The sequence below is a fragment of the Sceloporus undulatus genome, chromosome 7, assembly GCF_019175285.1.
Source record: "Sceloporus undulatus isolate JIND9_A2432 ecotype Alabama chromosome 7, SceUnd_v1.1, whole genome shotgun sequence".
Lineage (NCBI taxonomy): Eukaryota > Metazoa > Chordata > Lepidosauria > Squamata > Phrynosomatidae > Sceloporus > Sceloporus undulatus.
In genome coordinates, this window is record NC_056528.1 from 5,502,404 (window position 1) to 5,522,334 (window position 19,931).

Sequence of the window (19,931 nt, forward strand, 5' to 3'; positions counted from 1 at the left end):
ATCTTCTGTACATTCTGGTACATTCTAAGTGAAATGTAGAACTTTGTATGTGATGAATCATATCCCAGAGTTGCAAGCCTTGTAAAGCAGATGACACAAGATATGCTGTGAAAAGATTTTTATAAGTCAGTCTTCAGTCTGAATGAATGTGAACAGTTTGTTTTTATGGCTACGCTTTTCAACACAGGTATTAAATTATACAAGTTCTCATTTAAATACACAATTGCTGAAGTAGTGTCCTATCTCCCAAATTGTTTGCTTTACTTTACTAGGCAGTGGCTTATTTTGTCAGATGCTTGATGGACTGGTTTTAGTTTTTCTGTGCTAACCTTCCTGTAAGGTTACCAGGATGCCAATACAAGGAGATTATGGGAGTTATAAACCAAAAGGTATAGAAATCAACAGGTTGCTTAGCCCTTTCTTAGGATAACTGCAGGTGATGAATACGGCTGAGACACTGGCCTGTTACAGACTACCAAAATAAAGCTGCTTGGGGTCTCTTTGGAGGTATGCTGTTTAAATGATGCATGCACCCTAAGAATCCGAAAGCTGCACCAAAGTTGCACTCCAGTGCTTAGGAATGGAGTGTGGCTTTGGCGCAACCTCTGGACTCTTAGGACCCATGCGTCATTTAAATAGCATACCTCCAAAGAGACCTGAAGCAGCTTTATTTTGGCAGTCTGTAACAGGCCATAGTATCTGACCAAGATTGTCCAGTGAGTTCCAAGCCCAAATGCCAATCCTAACTCTATCTGCTGTTACTGTTCGCAGCAGCTCAGACCATAAATAAGGAGCCACAACATTGCCTTGTCTGTTATGGCTATGGATGAGTGAGGCTACTGAAAATCTTTTTCAGTATTGTGGCTTCCGCTCTTCCAAGAGATCTCCCTAAATTGCGTTTCTTATATCCTAACATCTTTATCGAATGGGGAATCATTGGAAGTTATCAAAAAAGCAGTTCGGGGAAGTGTTTTGTCTTCCTTGGCATGCATGCTGTCTAAATACCATAAACACTCTGTCCGGTATGTTCCCTTAACACCAACATACACTTTTCTTCCCTCTTTACGTGCTGCACTAGAACACCCCCCTCACTTTTGTGCTTGCTCCTAACCCACCCTCTGAAAGAAAAGGGTAGTTCAGTCAGAGAAAGGAGCAGCAGTGTGAGTAGTATTCATTTAATCCTGTCGTTGGAAGAAGGAAAATGTACTCCACCACCAACAGACCCTTCTTTTCTGTTCTCCTATAAGGGAGGTTGGGGGGGTATTAAGCTTGCTTGCCTTATATTCAGTTGTTTGTGGCCACTTCCTCCCCTTCCTTATTTTGGCTTGCTCCTGCTTTTTCCTGTTTCCTTGCCTTCCTCAGTTCTGTCCTCTTCCCGGAATAGAGTGGCAAAAGAATTAGTCTATCCCTGGAGCAGCTAAAAGAAGCACCAACCCAGCCTACTCTTCAGCACTGTTTCTGATCTTTTTGAATGCCTAGGGAGGAAAATAGCAGCGGTGGCAGCTCTTTGGTGCTTCCTCTCAAAGGATTGCTGAGGAGAATTGAGCTTTAAAGGATTTGTATAACACATTTGTATATGTTTGTCAACTTTTCTGGGTTAAAATCAGGCAAATTGGTGAGCACAATTACACCCGCTGGGATTTTCTAAGTTCTTTGGCATCTTTTTCCTTTGCTTCATCTTTTATATCCTTTGTTACATGTCCCTATATTTTAACCTCAACATAACTGTGAGTCATATGAATATCCCAAAGTTCGCCCCCCAAATCTTCCCTTAATTTATGTGTATAGTTTACACTCAAACCTCAGTATATGTGGATTTAAGCATCCATGGATGGCAAGTCTGTGTTGTTCCCAAAGGTAGCGTGGCCATGCCACCATTAGGAACAACAGCTTCCTACCTGCCTCCCGGCTGAGTGCACAGAAAGCCAGAAAAGCCTCTCCTGGCTGGAACACAAAAAGTTAACTCAGTTAGTTGCATGTAAAAGTGCCTGTTTTAAGCTGCTCAACATGCATATGAAGTAACCAAATGTTTGCCTCACTTCTATGATTGCAGCACTTTATGGTGGCTTACAGATGTGGAGAATTTCTGCTGCTTAGACGGAAGACAATTCAAGCCCTTGTTTCCTCTGGAAGAGGAGCTCAAAGGGTGCTATTTAATCTGGATCATTCAGCACTCTGTTGCAGGAGAAGGGGTTATCCATTCTGAAATGAAGCAGCAAAATGAGGCGTGACATTCACACACACACACACACACACACACACTCATAGGACCAAAGTAGATGTGACAGTGGCAGAGCCTTAAGCCTGTAAATATAGCTTGCAGGAACAGAGCTGGATGGTTTTTCAGAGGTAGGCTAAGAATGTGTAATAGAGAAGGAAACAGAATTTTGGAGTGGGGTATGCTTATAATTGTGCTTTCCGGTTTGCATTTCCCATACGACAGACCTCTGTTTGAAGACATGAGTTTTCTCTCCTATGTAGCTAGTGCCTGGAAAGTCCAAAAGGGAGGTAGTGCATTAAGGTTTCACACTGGTCATGAATGTATATGGTCAACTATAAATGCCTTTGTTGAGGATTAGTGGCCTTCCAAAAGGCAAGCGTGCGTAATTATTTGACTTATGGTAATCCCACAAGTGTCATAGGATTTTTTAAGGCAAGGAATACTCAGGGGTGGTTTTGCCAGTTTTGTCCTCTGAAATACATCCTACAGTACCTAGTATTAGTTGCCAGTCTCCCATCCAAGGGCTGACCCTGTTTAGCTTCAAAGATCAGATTATCTCTTTAGTGCGGTGGTTCTCAACCTTCGAACCCCCAGACATTTTGGACTTCAGCTTCCAGGAGATCCAGCCAGTGTGGCCAGTGCTCAGGAATTCTGGGAACGGAAGTCCAAAGCATCTGGAGGACCAATGGTTGAGAACCACTGCTTTAGTGTATTAAGAGGCAAACAACCACCTTGTTGATTCCCAATGAAATGTTTGATTCTGCAGTCATGGATCCTCTGTACATCTTTCAATGTGTTTAACTCAGAGGTGGGAGACCTTTTATATTCCAGGTGTTTCAGACTTCTGTTCCTGAAAGCCCTAGCCAGCATAGCCAGTCATAAAGGATTCTTGTGGTTGTAAATACTTTAAAGGCTCCACATCCCACCTGCACCTGGGAGCAAAGCCGCATCAGTCCTGGTTAGTACAGTGGGCCCTTGATATCCACTAGAGTTTGGTTCCAGAGCCCCTGAGGATAACCAAATCTATGGATTCTCAAGTTTCATTAAATACAATGGCATCGTGAAATGGTGTCCCCTATATAAAATAACAAAACCAAGGTTTGCTTTTTGGAATATATATGTACATATATGTGTATACAGTGCGTCCGTGTCATGCGTGGGTATGCTTGCTAAAAACCGCGTAGGGAGAAGGGGCGGTGCGAATGGGGCACACACCTATGGCGCAAGTGTGCTGCCGCGTGCATGAGCCTCATTCATTTAAATGGGGCTCAAGCATACACAGGATTTGCTTTACGTGGGGGAGTCTGGAACGGATCCTCCACATAAAGTAGGGATGCAATGTGTGTGTGTGTGTGTGTGTGTGTGTGTGTATGAATGAATATTTTAAAGTCTTGGGTGGTTGAATCCATGGATCAAGAATCTGAGGATATGAAGGGCCAACTGTACTTGGATGGGGAACTACCAACGAACATGAGGTCCTGTATGCTTTATGTTAGACGAAAAAACTGGCAAAAACCACCTGTTGAGTAAGAGAAACATACGATATTCGTGAGATCATCATCATAAGGCAGTAGGTGACTTAAGTTACATACACAATACAAACATCTTGGGGGGATTTCCTTTGGTATGTGGTATCAGCAGATTTACTACATCAAGTGGTACTAGTGAACAGCCCCTTATTCTTATAGTTGGCACTTAAAGTGTAATGCCAAAGATGAAGTGCTGTCAGATAAATTTAACTATTTGTGAGTTTTTAGTTGTCAAAGCAGTGGTCTATCTGCAGCTATTCTCAGTGAAGCCTGACTCATCCTTCATAGTCTATAATTAGCCCCATAATTTATATATGGAGTGAGACACAATGTTCCCTTGTTTGGTATTCTCAGTGTATGAAGCAATAGTGTATTGCTGTGTGTTTGTGGGTGAAAAGAAAAAAATTGAAAAGAATTGAAGGAAATAATCTTAAGTGTGACAAAGCTTTGTTAACTTGTAGATCGTTGTCTCTTAAATTTATGTGGGCTATCTATAAGAAGTGAGAGCCAGTGTGGTATAATCAGTACTGAATTAATAGTAATATAGTACTTTTTTAAAATGTGCATTAACTCCCCCACACACCAATAAGGTTGTATTAGTTTGCTTGTGCCTGTTTGTCTTTATAATGTGCAATACCACATATATTCATCAGCCTCAAGCTGAGAGGTGGCAGGTTTGTCTTAATGCTTCCTGCATCTCCCCACTTCACATGGTTAGCAAAGAAAGAAAGAAAGGAAAGCCAATTATGGAAAAAGTAATAATGGAAAGCACCCCGAGGCACTCATTCATGTTCTGTTTTGGAGGCTGCTACAGTAGTGCAACTTCTCTCTATTGTTTTTGTGTTTTAGGTTTTTGGGTTAAAGTTACATGGGGCCAGTATCTCTCATAAAGAATCTAAAACTGGTGCTTAAGAGCTTGTGATATTTCATTGGCTAAACTTTAGGCTGCTTATGTTTAATCATTTTGATTCTCATGTACAGATTCCTAAGTTAGTGTCTTGCGCACTGCAATGGACTGCTGCAGTGCAGTTTGATGCCTGGAAAATTTTAGTGACCCAGGTCATAGGTGCTAATTCTCTACTCATGGTCTAGGAAGTAGACTACCCAAACACATGTTATATCAAATTTGTGGGCTGGTATCTCCAGTTAAAAGGGTTTGAGGGTGTACATGAAGCCTTACAAAGCTACTGTACCCCATAGGCAGTGCTAGGCTTTTTGTGTAAGCAGGTTCATATGTTGTTTCTCCCCTACAATCAGCATACAAACTTGAATATTTAGGGAAATTATGCTTCTGAAATATAGCCAAACAGATAGTTGTGGATATTGCACATTCTGTTAATGGTCATGTCTGATTATGTAAGAACATGGATTACGCATAATGTGATATTTAGGATTTGGAGAATGTGTGTTGTGTGTTACTTTAAAAGCCAACTTTCTGGTCCTTGGGTTCCATATATAACTGTGTGTGTGTGTATACCAACAAAGCCTTTGAGGATATGGTGTAAAGTTGTAAGTGGACAGAGTACAAGCCATTCATGTCTCAGTGTACATCCCCCCCTTTGCATAACTACAGAATAATTTAGGCAGGCCTAAATGGAAGTGCTTGCACAGGTTGAAGAATAATGCATTATTGTGGTGTCTTGTAAAGGCAAACAACCATGTACATAGTACAGTGGGCCCTCCCCATATGTGGGATCCGTTCCGGACATCCCCCCCCGGCGTATGAGGGAAGACGTGTAAGCTCAAACCCCATTAGTTTCAGTGGGGGAGCGTTCCCGCATCTGGTGCAGCGAGTGCACCATAGGCCCATGTTCCATTCTCCTTATGGTGGCTTAAGCCACGTATGGCACACTTACGTATGGTGCTTGGTAACAACTGGCAGTATTTCATATTACGCTCCTATATCTATTCAGAAATAAGTATTGTTGAGTTCCTTGAGGCTTACTCCCAGCATAGTGGGTACAGATTGCAGTCTTGCAGAGCTGATAATGGAACACCTTAGCAAAACACAAAAAGAAAAAAACAGTGCATAGTTAACATGAACAACTTGCTTTTGCAAGATAGACTGGTGACTTCTAAAACAGGTTTCATGGCCATGTGTGGTGACTTCAGGTGAGCTTCCTAGAGCAATCTGGGTGGCCACTAGCAAACAGACATACAGTGGATCCTTGTTATACACTGGGGTTTGGTTGCAAGATCCCCCGTGGATAACAAAATCCATGTATGCTTGAGTCCCATTAAATATAATGACATACCAAAATGCTGTCCCCTATAAAAAATGGAAAATCAAGGTTTGATATTTGAAATTTATACTTTTTTTATCATTTTCAAACTCTGGGTTCTTGAATCCGTGTATAAAAAATCAGTGTACAGTGGTGCCTCGGGTTACGAAATTAATTCGTAACGCGGCCGCTTTCGTAACCCGAAAAGCCTTCGTAAGCCGAATTGCCATAGGCGCTAATGGGGAAAAGCCGCGATTCCGTGCGAAAAAGCCGAAAAAAGCACCAAAAGTTTTTTCGTAACCCGAAAAAACATTCGTAACCCGAAACAATGATTCCCTATGGGATTTTTTCGTATCCCGAAAATTTCGTAACCTGGGTATTTCGTATCCCGAGGTACCACTGTATAAGAAGGGCCTACTGTATATGGTCTTACATTACTCATGTGTGACATAGAAGGTAAGAACATTGACAGTCCTGATGCTCAGGAAGGAATTCTTCTGTTTCTTGTCTGCTTGGGGGAAATGCAGTGACTCTGAGACTTGTCAAGATTTTGTGCATGGTGTCCATCCAGATGGTAGCAGGTGCTTGCTTCTGTCAAATGGATATGTGAGTGCCTCTCTGCAAAGACTTGTCTGTTGTAGCAAATATGTAATAAATACTGCTTAACACTGGCATTCACACTGCTTCATGTCTCCCCTACCTCCATGTGTTTCTGTATATGTATTTTTTTTTTAACTGTATCTAGCTGGCAAGTTGATTCAGCATTCTCTGGATGGTCTATAGGAGCAATGCACAGACATAGGGGTTATCCCTCACACTCCAGCATACAGTATATCTTTCCTGCCAAGCCAGCTACACATACTTAACAAACCTTCCACATTAGAACGATAGGAATTTTTAATAGACTGAAAACACCGAAAAATGTAAACGAATATTAGAAGAGGAAGAGAAAATGGGTATTCTTTCACCGTGGGCAAGGCAGAGTAAGGCAACATTACCAAGCAACCAGTCTGGGATGTCAGCTCAAGGTTTCTCTGATTCATCACCAAGAGTTTTGAATGGCAGCTCTGCATTAACAAAGTAAAGCAATCAAAACCAGTATGAAGTGACAGAATAGAGGCAGTTGAAGGAATTTCGACCTAATTTTTTCAGTTACAACAGATAGTGACGGACGATCAGTCACAACAGCCTTCATCCTCAGCAAGTAATTCTCAGGCAAATCTGTAAGAATTAATAAGGGAGCGAATAAATGAAGGATTAAATAATATAATACAGGCCCCATACAGACAGTCCAAAATAAAGCTGCTTCAGGTCACTTAGGAGGTATGCTGTTTAAATGATGCATGCATTCTAAGAGTCCGGATGCTGCGTCAAATCCACGATCCAGTCCCAAGAACTGGAGTGCAGCTTTGGCGCAGCTTCTGGGCTCTTGGGACACATGCATCATTTAAACAGCATACCTCCAAAGTGACCCAAAGCAGCTTTATTTTAGCCTGTCTGTATGGGGCCACAGACACAAATAGCAGTCCTTTCAGGATTGGAAGGATTATTAATGAATTTAAACGATGGAAATTTATTGAATAGGTTTAATCAAATTAATTTATTAAATAGGCAAGGATTAAATTTAATCCATTTCCTGTCCAGTGATTTTAGTCAATCAGATGCAAGCAATAGTTATAATAAGGAAAAGGGTGTAAGAACGAAAGGGCAATGATTCAAAAGTTTTAGAAAGACCAAAGCAGAATGTAGGGAAAGTGCACTCAAATCTATGCATTTGGAGACAGAGGAGTTAGTATCAGATTTAGACAATGAATTACCTGACAAGAAGATGAGTATGGAGAATGATCCAGCAGAGCGTGGGACGGAGAAATAAATAAATAGGTGTTTGATATGGAAAAGTTCAAGCAAATACTCAAAAGTGTTGACCAAATTTTAGTTAGTTGATGTTCAGGATGAGACAAAAGAGGATAAAGGCAGAGGGAGTAGAAACAGTAAAGTAGCAACCAAAAGGTTTCTTTCATTCATTCATTCATTCAATTTCTAGCCTGCCTTTCTCCCAGGTGGCTCACAATAACAATTCTAAAAACATAGTGCCATAAAACAATAAAAACATCAGCTAAAAACAATATAACATTACAAACATTAAAACCACAATACCCATCCCATATAAAACTGAGGTGAAGAGTTACCATTGCTAGTAATGTTCAAATAATTAATACCCTTGGAGTGGTTGTCTCCACTGAACACTAAGAGGCTTTTGGCATATGGACAGAGGCTTTACACCTATAAAAATGTGAAATGAAGTATCTTAAGTTTCCTTTTATGTTAACTTCTCATGCTGTAGCTCTTAAAGAAGGAGATACAGCACTTAGAGACCCAGATAAGCGTAGGGCACATGAAGCCTCCACGTTGGCAATTGGATCTTGGATTGCCACTTCAGTGTTTGCAAAGGCTGCAGTACTGTGGTCTCAAGATATTTTAGAGGCAACAGGATTTGGCTAGAGCTGTGCAAAGAATACAGACAGTTGTATTTGACAGCTTCAGTATAACAGCAACAATGGTAACAGGGAGATCACTGGGAAGTTGACCAAAAATCAAGCTCTAATCTGATTTATATGCCATTTAATGGCAATTTCTCTTGGGAGAAAAGGCTTTAGTAAATATTCTAATAGAAGGTAAGGATAATATATATATATAAACTGGATGTAGCTACATAAATAGTAAGAAATTAGTTTTTAAAATATATATATCTGTATCTTAGAAATTTCCAAGCTCTTGTGGCCAGCAGTGTTTCCCTTGTAGCCATGCTTTCAGAAACTCTTCCTAATCAATAGTAGAAAGGTATTCAGTGTCAAAAATTTTTGCCATTCAGTATGCCATTACTTCATGGGAAGAAGAGAAAAATGAACTGAACATAGTGCCTTTTGTTCATTGTACAGCTGACTTTATATCTATTCTTTCTGAAATGGCAAATGCAGATACTCAAGAGAGACTGTCTTTGAGGGTCAAAATTGCTAATGGCTTAATTGATGAACACTTTAAAACTGGCAATCTTCTGAGAGACTTGAAATTAGAGTATTGAAAAAAACTGGCAATCTTCTGAGAGACTTGAAATTAGAGTATTGAAAAATAACTATGAGGGGAGCTAACAAGATTTTGCCTCTTGCCATTTTTTTCTTGCTTTCAAGTAGATTTCTTATTCTGGTTTGCTTTTACCACTGCAAGTCAAAAAGTGAGTTTTGGGATAAAGTTAAGAAGTAAAAGTTGTAGCATTAATAACCAGAACAGTTTACTACATCTCTTTCTACTACTTCCAGTAGTAGCTTTGGAAGCTTTGATTCAGACAATCGCCTTAGAAATATTTGTTAGTCTGGGGGTTGCGTAATTGGTATTACTGTCATATGTACACTTTCTTCTTCGTCCTTATTATGTAATGTGAACATTTCCCGCTTCCGCAGTATGTAAACCTTCATTGCAAACTAATGAACCTCTCTTTCTCTTTCTCTTTTTTGTGTCTTTCAGTAAGCGTGGTTTCAGCGTTCGATCCTTTGGTACTGGGACTCATGTAAAACTGCCAGGACCAGCTCCGGACAAGCCAAATGTTTACGATTTCAAAACAACATACGATCAGATGTACAATGACCTGCTTAGGAAAGACAAGGAACTGTATCCCTGCGGAATGCCTTTTTCAAAACCCCATTGTTCCCTTTCCTGAAAGGTGTTCTTCACCTGTTTCCATAAGGAACATGCTGCTACTTGACTGGGGCAAGGTCTTGATGTTGCCAGTTCTAGGCGGGTGCGTCACACGATGGAAGGGTTATTAAACACATCCATATAATGGCTTTCCCCTCCTTTGGCTAGCGGTGCATGCCTCAGGATTGTTAGACAGGTTGACACTTGGTGCTTGCTTGGGATGTGATTGCAATTCCATGCTCTAGATAACCAGGAGGCCCCCAGAATAATAGCTCCACTTGTAATGAGTCTGTAGTCATAAAATCACAATGGGCCTATAACCAAAGCTTTGATTCAGTACAGTATGCAATTCCTGACTCTGACATTTTCCTTCCAGCATTGTTGGTGTAGGAAATGTTCAGACAGCTGTATGCGCTGACCTGTGCTGTTTTTCCCCCCATTGTAGCTCACAAAAATATATTGCTGTTGGAAAAATTATTTTTCTTCCAGCTGTTGTGAGGTTTGCATCTAAATTCATATGGAACAGCAAGCCTATAGTGGTGGTGGTGGTAAATAATGTCAATGCCTTCACATGTCACTCTGCATCTAATATGTAGTGGCTTCCCTACAACAGTACTTTGCAGTCCCCTTTCTTTCCTCTCTTTCCTCGAACTCCATTCCCATCTCCCTTTTCTGTTTCCAATCCATATTTGCATGTTTTGCTGTACCCAGCCCTCCATGAATAAATTAACATGGCCCTCCAAACTCCCTGTAACAGTAGGGTAGCTGGACAAGTGCTAAAGACTTTTACTACTAGAGAAATCATACTGCCTTACAGTATAGTGAGAATTGCTTTAAAAGAGGCAGTATGTTTTCCCCTTCTCCTAGTAGTGCCAAAAAGGCTTTGTTCTTCACAGGAGTAGCAACATTATATCCTAGAACAGCTTTATTTGATGCAGATGTCCTGCAAAGTTGCTCAGGTGTAGCAATTTTTCCTATATAACAGATGGATTTAGAATATAGTACCCATTTGAGGTCCAAATCTCTAGGATGGGTGGAGGGGGCACTTCTCACAGTAATTGCAACAGTACTGTGGTGGTGCAAACACATCTAGAAACACTTAGCGGTTTCTGACATCTTCATTCATTTTAATTGCTCCTGCGCTATTTTTTAACAGCACAAAGATGGTTCTTTACATTGGGCAGGCTATGGACTACCACACAGTGCTAGGTAGTTCAGTCAAGGAAGCAGGTAAGAGGTAACTAGATCAGCATGTGTCTTGACTGAAGGAAAAAAGTGTTTAGTTTTCATCACCCTTTCGGAGAAGCTAAAATGCAGATATGTCCTTCTGAAAACCTTGACTTCGGTTCATACACCCTTCATCAGTTGTAGCCTCTAAACTAGGTATACTTTCAAGCACATATCCAGTCTCTGGGATCCATCATATCCTGGGTTTGCTTTTCTTCTTTTTAAACTTTATGATTTTTTGCAAAACGTAATCATATTTAAACAAACAAAACCCTCATTCCTTTCAAGGAGTTAGTGCAAGGGGAACAAGGGTGTAGTGCTTCTGAAGACGCACTTGTCATATTACCACACCGCACTCTTATAGTGCTGCTATTCCATTTTTACTGCTCTGGCTGCCTCCTATTGCATTCTGAGGCTTGTAGTTCATTGAGGCCTAAGAGCACTCTGGCTGAGAATTGTAAATTCCCCTCATAGAACCAAAGAGTAACAGAGTTGGAAGAGACCACAAGCAGTTAAAGTGGAATAGCAGCACTATAAGAGTGTAGTATAGTAATCTACTTGTTCTATGGATGGCAAGAGAGATCAGTGTGACCCTGGCCTACTTCTAAAATCAGTGAAAACGCATAGACCTGAAAAACGAAGAGGCTTGAATAAGCCATAAGCTTACGCTATAGAGGTACTAGAATCTTGATACAGTGCGCCTGCGTTTTACGCGGATGTGCCATACACAAGCATTCAGCATATGCTGAAAGCCGCGCCAGAAGAGCCCTTCACGTGCCCCGGAAGAACTAATGGGATGTGCACATGCCGCTGCGCCACTGCACCATGGGGGCAAGCCCCATTACTTCCAATGGAGCTCCAGCATACGCTGATTTTCCCTTATGCAGAAGGATCTGGAATGGATCCCCGCATTAGGGGAGGGCCCACTGTAATAGGAGTCTTCTAGCCCAGATCTTTCAAAAAGTGGAATTTAATGCTTTGCATCCTCCACCCCACTCCTTGTCCATTTGATGCCGATAACAGCCAGGATGTTGTGTCTGGAAAGGATGCCCTACTTGAGCAGTCACCAGAGATACCCTACCATTTCCTTTTCTCTGGAGTGTAGAGGGGAAGTGGGAGGGCTTGGAAGGGCAACACTGCTTACATTCCAGATGGCCCATGCAATTTTCAACCCAGTGTCATCAAACATATAATGTTCCATGCAACTGGTTATTAAAAATTAGAATAAAACTGCCCCGGACTGCCTTGGGGAATCCAGGGATATCCAACTACCCAACAGATTAGTAAGAATAATGATCTTATCCTCAGTTTGCCTTGTTTAGCTCTTAAAACAGCCTTTTTCATTCTGGTGCCCTCCAGATGTCTGTTGGATAAACAACTATGTGAAAGCCTTACTGAAGCGCATCAGATTAGGAAAGGCTGTCTTAAAATGACTCTCGGGTGCTTGTGGGGTTGGGGAAACCCATGACTCGGTTTGTTGAATGCGATTTGTTTGTGTTACTAGTGGGAAAATAATCTGAGAGTTTACTGCTCCCATTAGTGTTGTTTTTAATTTTATTCAGGTTTTCTATACCGTACACAATTGCCGGCACATACCTCTTTAGGTTTTTATGTTTGGGTGTCTCTGTTCTCTAAGGGGCTGCCTGAGGATGAACCTGGAGTCTGTAGCTCTTGAAATACAGAGCTTGCCTCTCCAGTCTCTCTCACTGAGGTATGATAAACCTTTGTCTGGCTGTTCTACTTCAGACTGCAAGTGGTTCCATGTGTATGTATGAGGTTTACTTGATGAAATATAGGAATTTAAGAGGAGCCTTCCTGGCTGATACCAAGAGTCAAGGACAACATTTTGTTCAGTTTAGTAGCTGACCAGACGTCAACAGGATACTCCCATGCAAAGAGCTTAAAGCAAACAAGTCTTTCCTACCTTTCATCCTCATCACCTGATATTCACAGGTATGCATCTTAATACTTAAGGTTTCCTTCCTTTAAGGAAGGGAGATTTATCCAGTTGCTCTTATAGACTATGTAAATTTGTTCAGTTTCTCTTTAAAACCATATGGGTCATTGGCTGCTTTCACGTCTGCTAACCTAAAAAACAACAACGAAATCTCAAAATATGTGTTGTTGAAGAAAAATGCTTTAGTCTGTTTTACCTTTCTGTCTTCTGCAGAAGGTGGGGCTACATGGCTTCATAGATCTAGTCATGTCTGAAGACAGAAATATTTTTCTTGCCTGCTTTCTCCACAACGTGAATATCATGTCCCGCCTTCATTGGTCCAAGTATTTATGACTATCCTTCCCTAAACTGATGCCCTCCAGTTGTATTGGACCACTGCTTCTATAATCCTCTAACATGCTGTCTGACCACTTCTAGTGAAACATCTAGTGCATCAGCTTAGAGAAACTGCTTTAGTCTGTCCTCTTCATGTTTTAAAAACATGCTACTCACAAAGTGTTTCCTGCAGAAGGTGAGATAAAAAATCCTTTCCTTGGCCACAAACATATCTATAGGGGGAAATGTTGGGAAAGTGTTCTATCACATGAACCTCCACCAACAGCCTAAAGTGATACATATAGTACTAGATAATTTTATCATCTTGGTGAGAACTGGCACATAAAAACCACAAAGAGAGGACTACTACCTGTTCATACCATTCATATATGGCCTGGTTGTTCTCTTCCCACTTCTCTAGCCTGATATGGCCATCATCCCAGTGGTACTGGGAGTCTATTTTAAAAGGGTTGGTTGTATTTCCGTAGGATCTGCGATGCTTCTTTCTTGTTAAATTATTGTTGTACTGAGAAACTTAATTCAATTAAAAAAATCCTTTGGTCCCTTGTCCACTTTTGGAGTTGCTTATTTTTAATTCATCCTTGTTATAGAGAGGCATAACTATTGCCACCAAGCACTCCTTTCTTATAAGGGGGAAAATGTACCAGTCGTGGTTCAGGGCAGTAAGTGGAAAAGGCACTAGATGATCCTTGAGGCGCCAACCTCATGCTTAGAATTCAGGTCTTCAATGGCTTACAGACAAGAGCAGGGATGTAGCCAAGGTGGGGGGTCTTTGGGGTCCAGATCCCCCCTTCCGTTTGATAAAATGAATGGTGTGTGCTGCCGCACCCAAGCCCTATTATAATGGTGGCACTTAGTCTGGACCCTTCCCAAAATCCTGGCTATGTCCCTGCCAAGAGTGTTCCTACACTGGCTGTAAATAACTGACCCCACTGCAGAGTTAGGTGGACTGGTTCAAATCTATGGGGTTTTAAAGAGAAAATTGGTTTTGCTTTCTAATAAAACAGCTGTTAAGAGCTGTACAGGGAGGGACAAAGGATTGGCCCACTGGGGAGTTCTGCTTTAAAAATGGGAATATGGATGATGAAAGAGCTCTGTCTTTATGATGGTATGTGGCTTGGGGTACCCTGGAAGAAGTCATTCTTCCAAAGCTATAGGTCAGTGATGGTGAACCTTTTAGGAACCGAGTGCCCAAACTAAAAGGCTTTCTGGCATCAGGTGTTACCTAGTGCCAGGGGTGGGACTCCCACCCTCCAAGTGTAGGAATTCTGCCCCTGGAGCAGGACTCCCAGGCTGGGATTTCTTCCCCTGACCTCCCTGGCCTTTGGATGCTTCTCCGAAAGCAGCTGTAGGCCCGGGACATTGGAGGTCCAGGCACATGCCTGTTCTTCTTCCTCCCCCCACACCTTCTCCAGAGACAGCTGAAGACCCAGGATGGCTGGGAAGGAGAAGGAACAGGTGCATGCCACATGCCATGAAAAATGGCTACGTATGCTATCTCTGGCATGTGTGCCATAGGTTCACCAACACAGCTATAGATTTTGTTTGCCAAGCCTCCTAGTGTGGCTTGCTTTCAGGTAAATGAGGGCCTTTCCTAGTCTTCAGTGTCTGAAAGAGTAGTTCCTTTTTATTATATGCAAACTCTTCATGGCAGCACCTCCATGGTATGGGGGTGTAGTAGTAGCTTTCTGTTTTGTTTAGCACCAGGAGGGGTTTTCCTACTATTAGTGTATGGAAGCCAGGTACACTGCAAATATTTGTGGCTCCCCATTCCCCTCCCACCTCATCCCCTTCAGTCAGTCCAAGAAGCAGCTTTCCCAGCCAGGCAAAAGGTGCTACAGTGATGAACACCGAGGAACTCAAGGTAAAAATCTGCTTAGAATGGCAAGGGCTGTGCAAAACCCTTTTTCCTTTTTATAAAGAAGTGGAGTAAGGGATGGGAGGAGATTAACCTGTATCAGGGTTTGGGGTAAATTGAAGATCATGTGTGTTGAGAAGAGACATGCAGGGCTACTTTGTTACTGCCCCATTTTGGGATGCTTCTATACATGTGCCTCAGAGAAAAAAGAGTGGCCATAGTTCAGTGATAGTGCACACATTGCATGTTAGATATGCCAGGTCTCCTATCTTATAAAAGGGTCTCAGAAAGCCAGACTTGAAAAGACCCCAAGAGCTACTGCCAGTCTTGAGTAGTCAGAATACTGGCCTTGGACTGGAAAGTAGTAGATGGCACAGAACAACAACAACATGAAGCATTTTCATATAACAAACACAAATGGGAGGACAGGATTGTACAAGGCAACTGATCTAAATCTTCTTGTTTCTTCTGATTAGACTTGACCCACTGAATCACACTGATTTATCTATGCATTGAATCACCATTCAACAGTTGATTTAGTGGAGCTACTCTAATTGGGGGTAGCCAGCAGGATTCCTCCTATGTGTGTGTTCTTAGACACAATGAATAGGTTTTAGATCAGAAGTGCTGAGGCTTAGGAAGATGACCTTTCGTTGGAAGCTAAATACTGGCAGCAGTTTACTGGGCTAAGACCCAGACTTTCATACATAAGGGAACAGCATTGATTAAAGTTAATACATCAGAGTCAGTTCTGTACTCTGTTCACTCAAACCTTTTATAAATACATGATGGTTTCTTATCAAATAACCATTGTAAATAATGCTTAATTGCATAAGCATAGCATCAGCCAGTCAGTGGAGGGGACCTATCATGTATAACTAAGGGGATGTAGTATCTCTTCTGGAAGGAATGTGGGCTCAGGCCATCAGAATTTGTAAATTATGTTTGGAAAATATTGGTTTTTTTAAACAGTTAATCTTCATTTAAATATGCTTGTCTGTTGTAAAAATAATGGGTTCCTTTTGAGATATTAAAGATGCCATTGTGAGTGCAAATTTAAACTTTTATGGACTTTGTTACAAGGCAAAGAATCATAGAATCTATCTTTGACACTTTATTTTTCACTTCCTTTTTAGTCATGTACCACAACTAATTATACTTTTAACATAGTTCCCAGCACTTACAACTGTCCTGCACAGTTCAGTCAGAAGCTTTCCATCAATTCCCATGTTTTCAGAGAATCTACAATTTCCATTTGATGTGCTTCATGAGCCACTTAGCTAAAAGAAGCTGATGATCATGAAACATGATGTATTTGTTTTAAAATATGGAATATAAATGGTTGCAAAATCGCAGGCATTTCCTAGGATTAAGGTGAGCTGTGGTTGGGATTTTACTAACCATCGCTTCTCGGCCGTTTGGCTAAGATCAAGTGTAGTACTAACTATCTAACTTAAAAACAAAGCCATCATATGATTAAAGTCCCATGTGCATGGATGAAAGTGCAAGGGAGTTGGCTCAAATGGACAGCTCAACATGGCAAAAGCCCTTTTTCTTGTGCTCATTTTAGTATCCCTGCTGACTGGTCTGTTTTGTTACCACATCCAGTCTGTACAAGAAAAGAAACCAAATAGAAGTTGCCCTGTGTGCTGGATGCAACCCCAATGAATGGATATTCATACAGTACTTAATAACATGCCATTTAAAATATAACTTTTGAATGTTATTATTTAAACTTCCAATATCCCCCAGGTTGAGGGATTTTGGGAGTCCAAAAGTAATTTTTCCAATCTTTGCATTAACTTGCAGTCTTGATAACCATTATTCCCCTGCTGCATATGGTGACAGGAAAGAGGCTTGGGAAGTAATTTGCTTAAGTAATCAAGGAAATAGGGAAATCTATTTTACCACGTATCTCAGTGGTAAAATGTTTGCTTTGCATGGAAAAGGTCCTGGGTTCAATCCGTGGTATCTCTATGCAAGGCTGGGAAGCCCCTTCCCCATTCTAAAACCTTGGAGAGTTGTCCCTTGTAAGCATAGACCAAGTTGTGAAGCCACAGGGCCTGACACTGAATCTGGCTCTTTGGGCTTCCCTAGAGAGCCATGCCGGTTTTGTATTTGCCTTGCCTATTCCTCGGGTGGGCAGGCTATAAATAAGATTATTATTATTATTATTATTATTATTATTATTATTATTATTATTGCCTACCACTGCAGTGTGGCCTATGATAACCTCTGAAATTGAACTGAGCCTTGTGTTGAATGAGGTTCTTCACTCTTGGTGTAGACCAGCCCACCCCCAACCTGCTGGGGTCTGTTGTCTACAGCTAGCTCCCAAGCCAGTGGAAGCATGGGCAGCATCATTAGTAGGCAGCAGATTAGAGAAAGCTGGGGTAGACATTACTGACGTCGATGGGTCAGTGGTCTAAATTCAGTCTTGAGGCAGTACCCTCTGTTCTTTAGGCACACCTACACAGAGTTTCATGAGTTGGAATTCAAACCAAGAATGTAATTAGTCACTCAGTTCAGTTGCTAAACTGCATCAAGATTCTGGGTTCTGTGTTTTTCAGTTTGCCTCCTGATCTGGGTTATGTGGGGCAAAAGACAGTTACTAAATCCAGTTATAGGCCTGTTACAGACTGGCAAAATAAAGCTGCTTCGGGTCTCTTTGGAGGTATGCTATTTAAATGATGCATGGGTCCCAAGAGTCCGGAGTTCGCACCAAAGCCACACTCTATTCCTAAGCACCGGAGTGCAGCTTTTGGTTCAGCTTCTGGATTCTTAGGATGTATGCATCATTTAAATAGCATACCTCCAAAACAGACCCGAAGCAGCTTTATTTTGCCAGTCTGTAACAGGCCATACTTTTTAAAAAAAAATCCCTTGCAATATTACTGAGTTGTCCCTTTAAGGAAAACACACGAGTGGTGTACAACAAAACACACATTGCACAAAAAAGAAGGAAGCTTGTTAAAAATGATTAAAGTAAGATAATGCAATATGCACACAATGGCCCCATACCAGTCTTAATTAATTTGGCAAGGGAGACTTGAAACAAGGGAACTATGAGCCTGTACAGACAGGCCAAAAATGCTGCTTCGAGTCACTTTGGAGGTATGCTGTTTAAATGATGCATGCGTCCTAAGAGGCCAAAAGCTGTGCCAAAGCCACGCTCCAGTCCTAAGGACTAGAGTTCAGCTTTGGTGCAGCTTCTGGCACCATCATTTAACAGCATACCCCCAAAGTGACCCAAAGCAGCTTTATTTTGGCCTGTCTGTATAGGCCCTATGTTGGTAGTAAAACAGGATTCAAAAGCAGAGACACACAAGTAGGATCTCTGCAGATAGTTGGACTAGTGTAGGGGAAAATAAGATCAAAGTTGTTTTACTGCCCTCTTTGAGGGCATGTATTGCTTAGATAGGAGTCCTTATAGGCCTTCCTCCTTTGTATTTTGTTTTTTTGGATGCTAACCTAGTTGCTGGTGATAGAAGCCTCACTTCTCATATCCAGTCATGATGTAAATATAAAAATTAACGCATGCATTAGGTATGCTAAAACGTAACAAAAACGATGTGTGACCATTCCCTGTCAAGTCCCTTCCCCTTGTCTCATGAAGGGACCCTAGAGACTTGCCATCTGAAACCAAAACTTGACTGACCATGGTAGACAACGATTCTGGGAGTTTTAGTTGACCAGGAGACCAGTTTTGCAGGAGGTTGTGCTTAGTTCTGGTGGGGATTTTTTTTCATCCATATTTCGATGCCAGCATAGGGCAGCATGGTGTAGTGGTTTGAGCATTAGACTACAACTCTGGAGACCACAATTTGAATCTCTGCTTGGCCATAGAACCCCACTGGGAGACCTTAAGCAAGTCACACTCTCTCAGCCTCAGCGGGAGGCAGGGGATAAAAACTGTTGGTAGGCCAATCCCATCAGGCCTCCCTTAAAGGAACGGCGCCCTCCCCAAAGGCATCCAACTCCATCCTGGCCTCTGAGGGGGAGAGAGGGTGGGCAAACGCCATCAGTCCTGTCCTTAAGATACAGATCCCTCCATCTGTCCATCTGCCATGGTCCAGGCCTCAGAGGGAGAGAAGAATGCTGGACCTAATCCCCTTCCCCTCAACCATTCCCTTCTCCTTTTGTGTCGTGTCTTCTTAGATTGTAAGCATGGAGGCAGGGAACCGTCTAATTAAATGATTTTATGTACAGTGCTGTGTAAATTTACAGCGCTATATAAATAAAGTTTAATAATAATAATAATAATAATAATAATAATAATAATAATAATAACAAGATTACCCTGTGATAGGCTTGCCTTAGGGTCACAGTAAGTCAGAAACATCTTGAAGGCACACCACAACAATTGCATAGAGCACACTAGATAGGTCTGATAAGAGATGTCAGTGGATATTTCTGGAGGGCAAAAGTTCCCTGCCTCTTGTCTAGGGTAATGTGTATTAAGATTCAGTGAGGGCAGAAAGCTTGAAAGGCCAAGAAAGGAGCACAAAAAGGACTGGATGAGGGAGCAGTCATTTTAGAAGGATTAGAAGTGGCAAGAACTGTAATCTTCCTATAATGTGAGATTGCATTCCTTGCATATTGTACTTGTAGGGAGACTACTGGTGGGATCCACTGTGGAGCATAAAGTGATGGTGTGAGGCCACCATTTAGGAGGTTTGGGTTTGGGGTAATTTGCTTCCTACCTATTCAGAACCCTAAGCTTTAAATTTTCAGGGGTGGGGGAGAATACAGCTCCCCAAATTGCCCGGCTAGGATGGTTATTGGGATGCAGGCTTGGAGAATTCTGTTCCCAAAAAGTAACATGTCCAAGTCCAGGGAGAATCCAGATCTTGAAGGTCATATCTGCCTCTCCCCCTACACAAGCTAA

General features: G+C 41.7%; 1 protein-coding gene across 1 annotated transcript in view; it reads left to right on the forward strand.

Moving 5' to 3' along the window:
* SSU72 (SSU72 homolog, RNA polymerase II CTD phosphatase) overlaps positions 1-19,931 on the forward strand; it is a 47,776-nt gene that overhangs the window by 11,847 nt on the left and 15,998 nt on the right. The window contains exon 2 of the mRNA XM_042478181.1: positions 9,495-9,638. Within this exon, the coding sequence (XP_042334115.1) occupies positions 9,495-9,638 (144 nt within the window). The remainder of the gene's footprint in view (positions 1-9,494; positions 9,639-19,931) is intronic.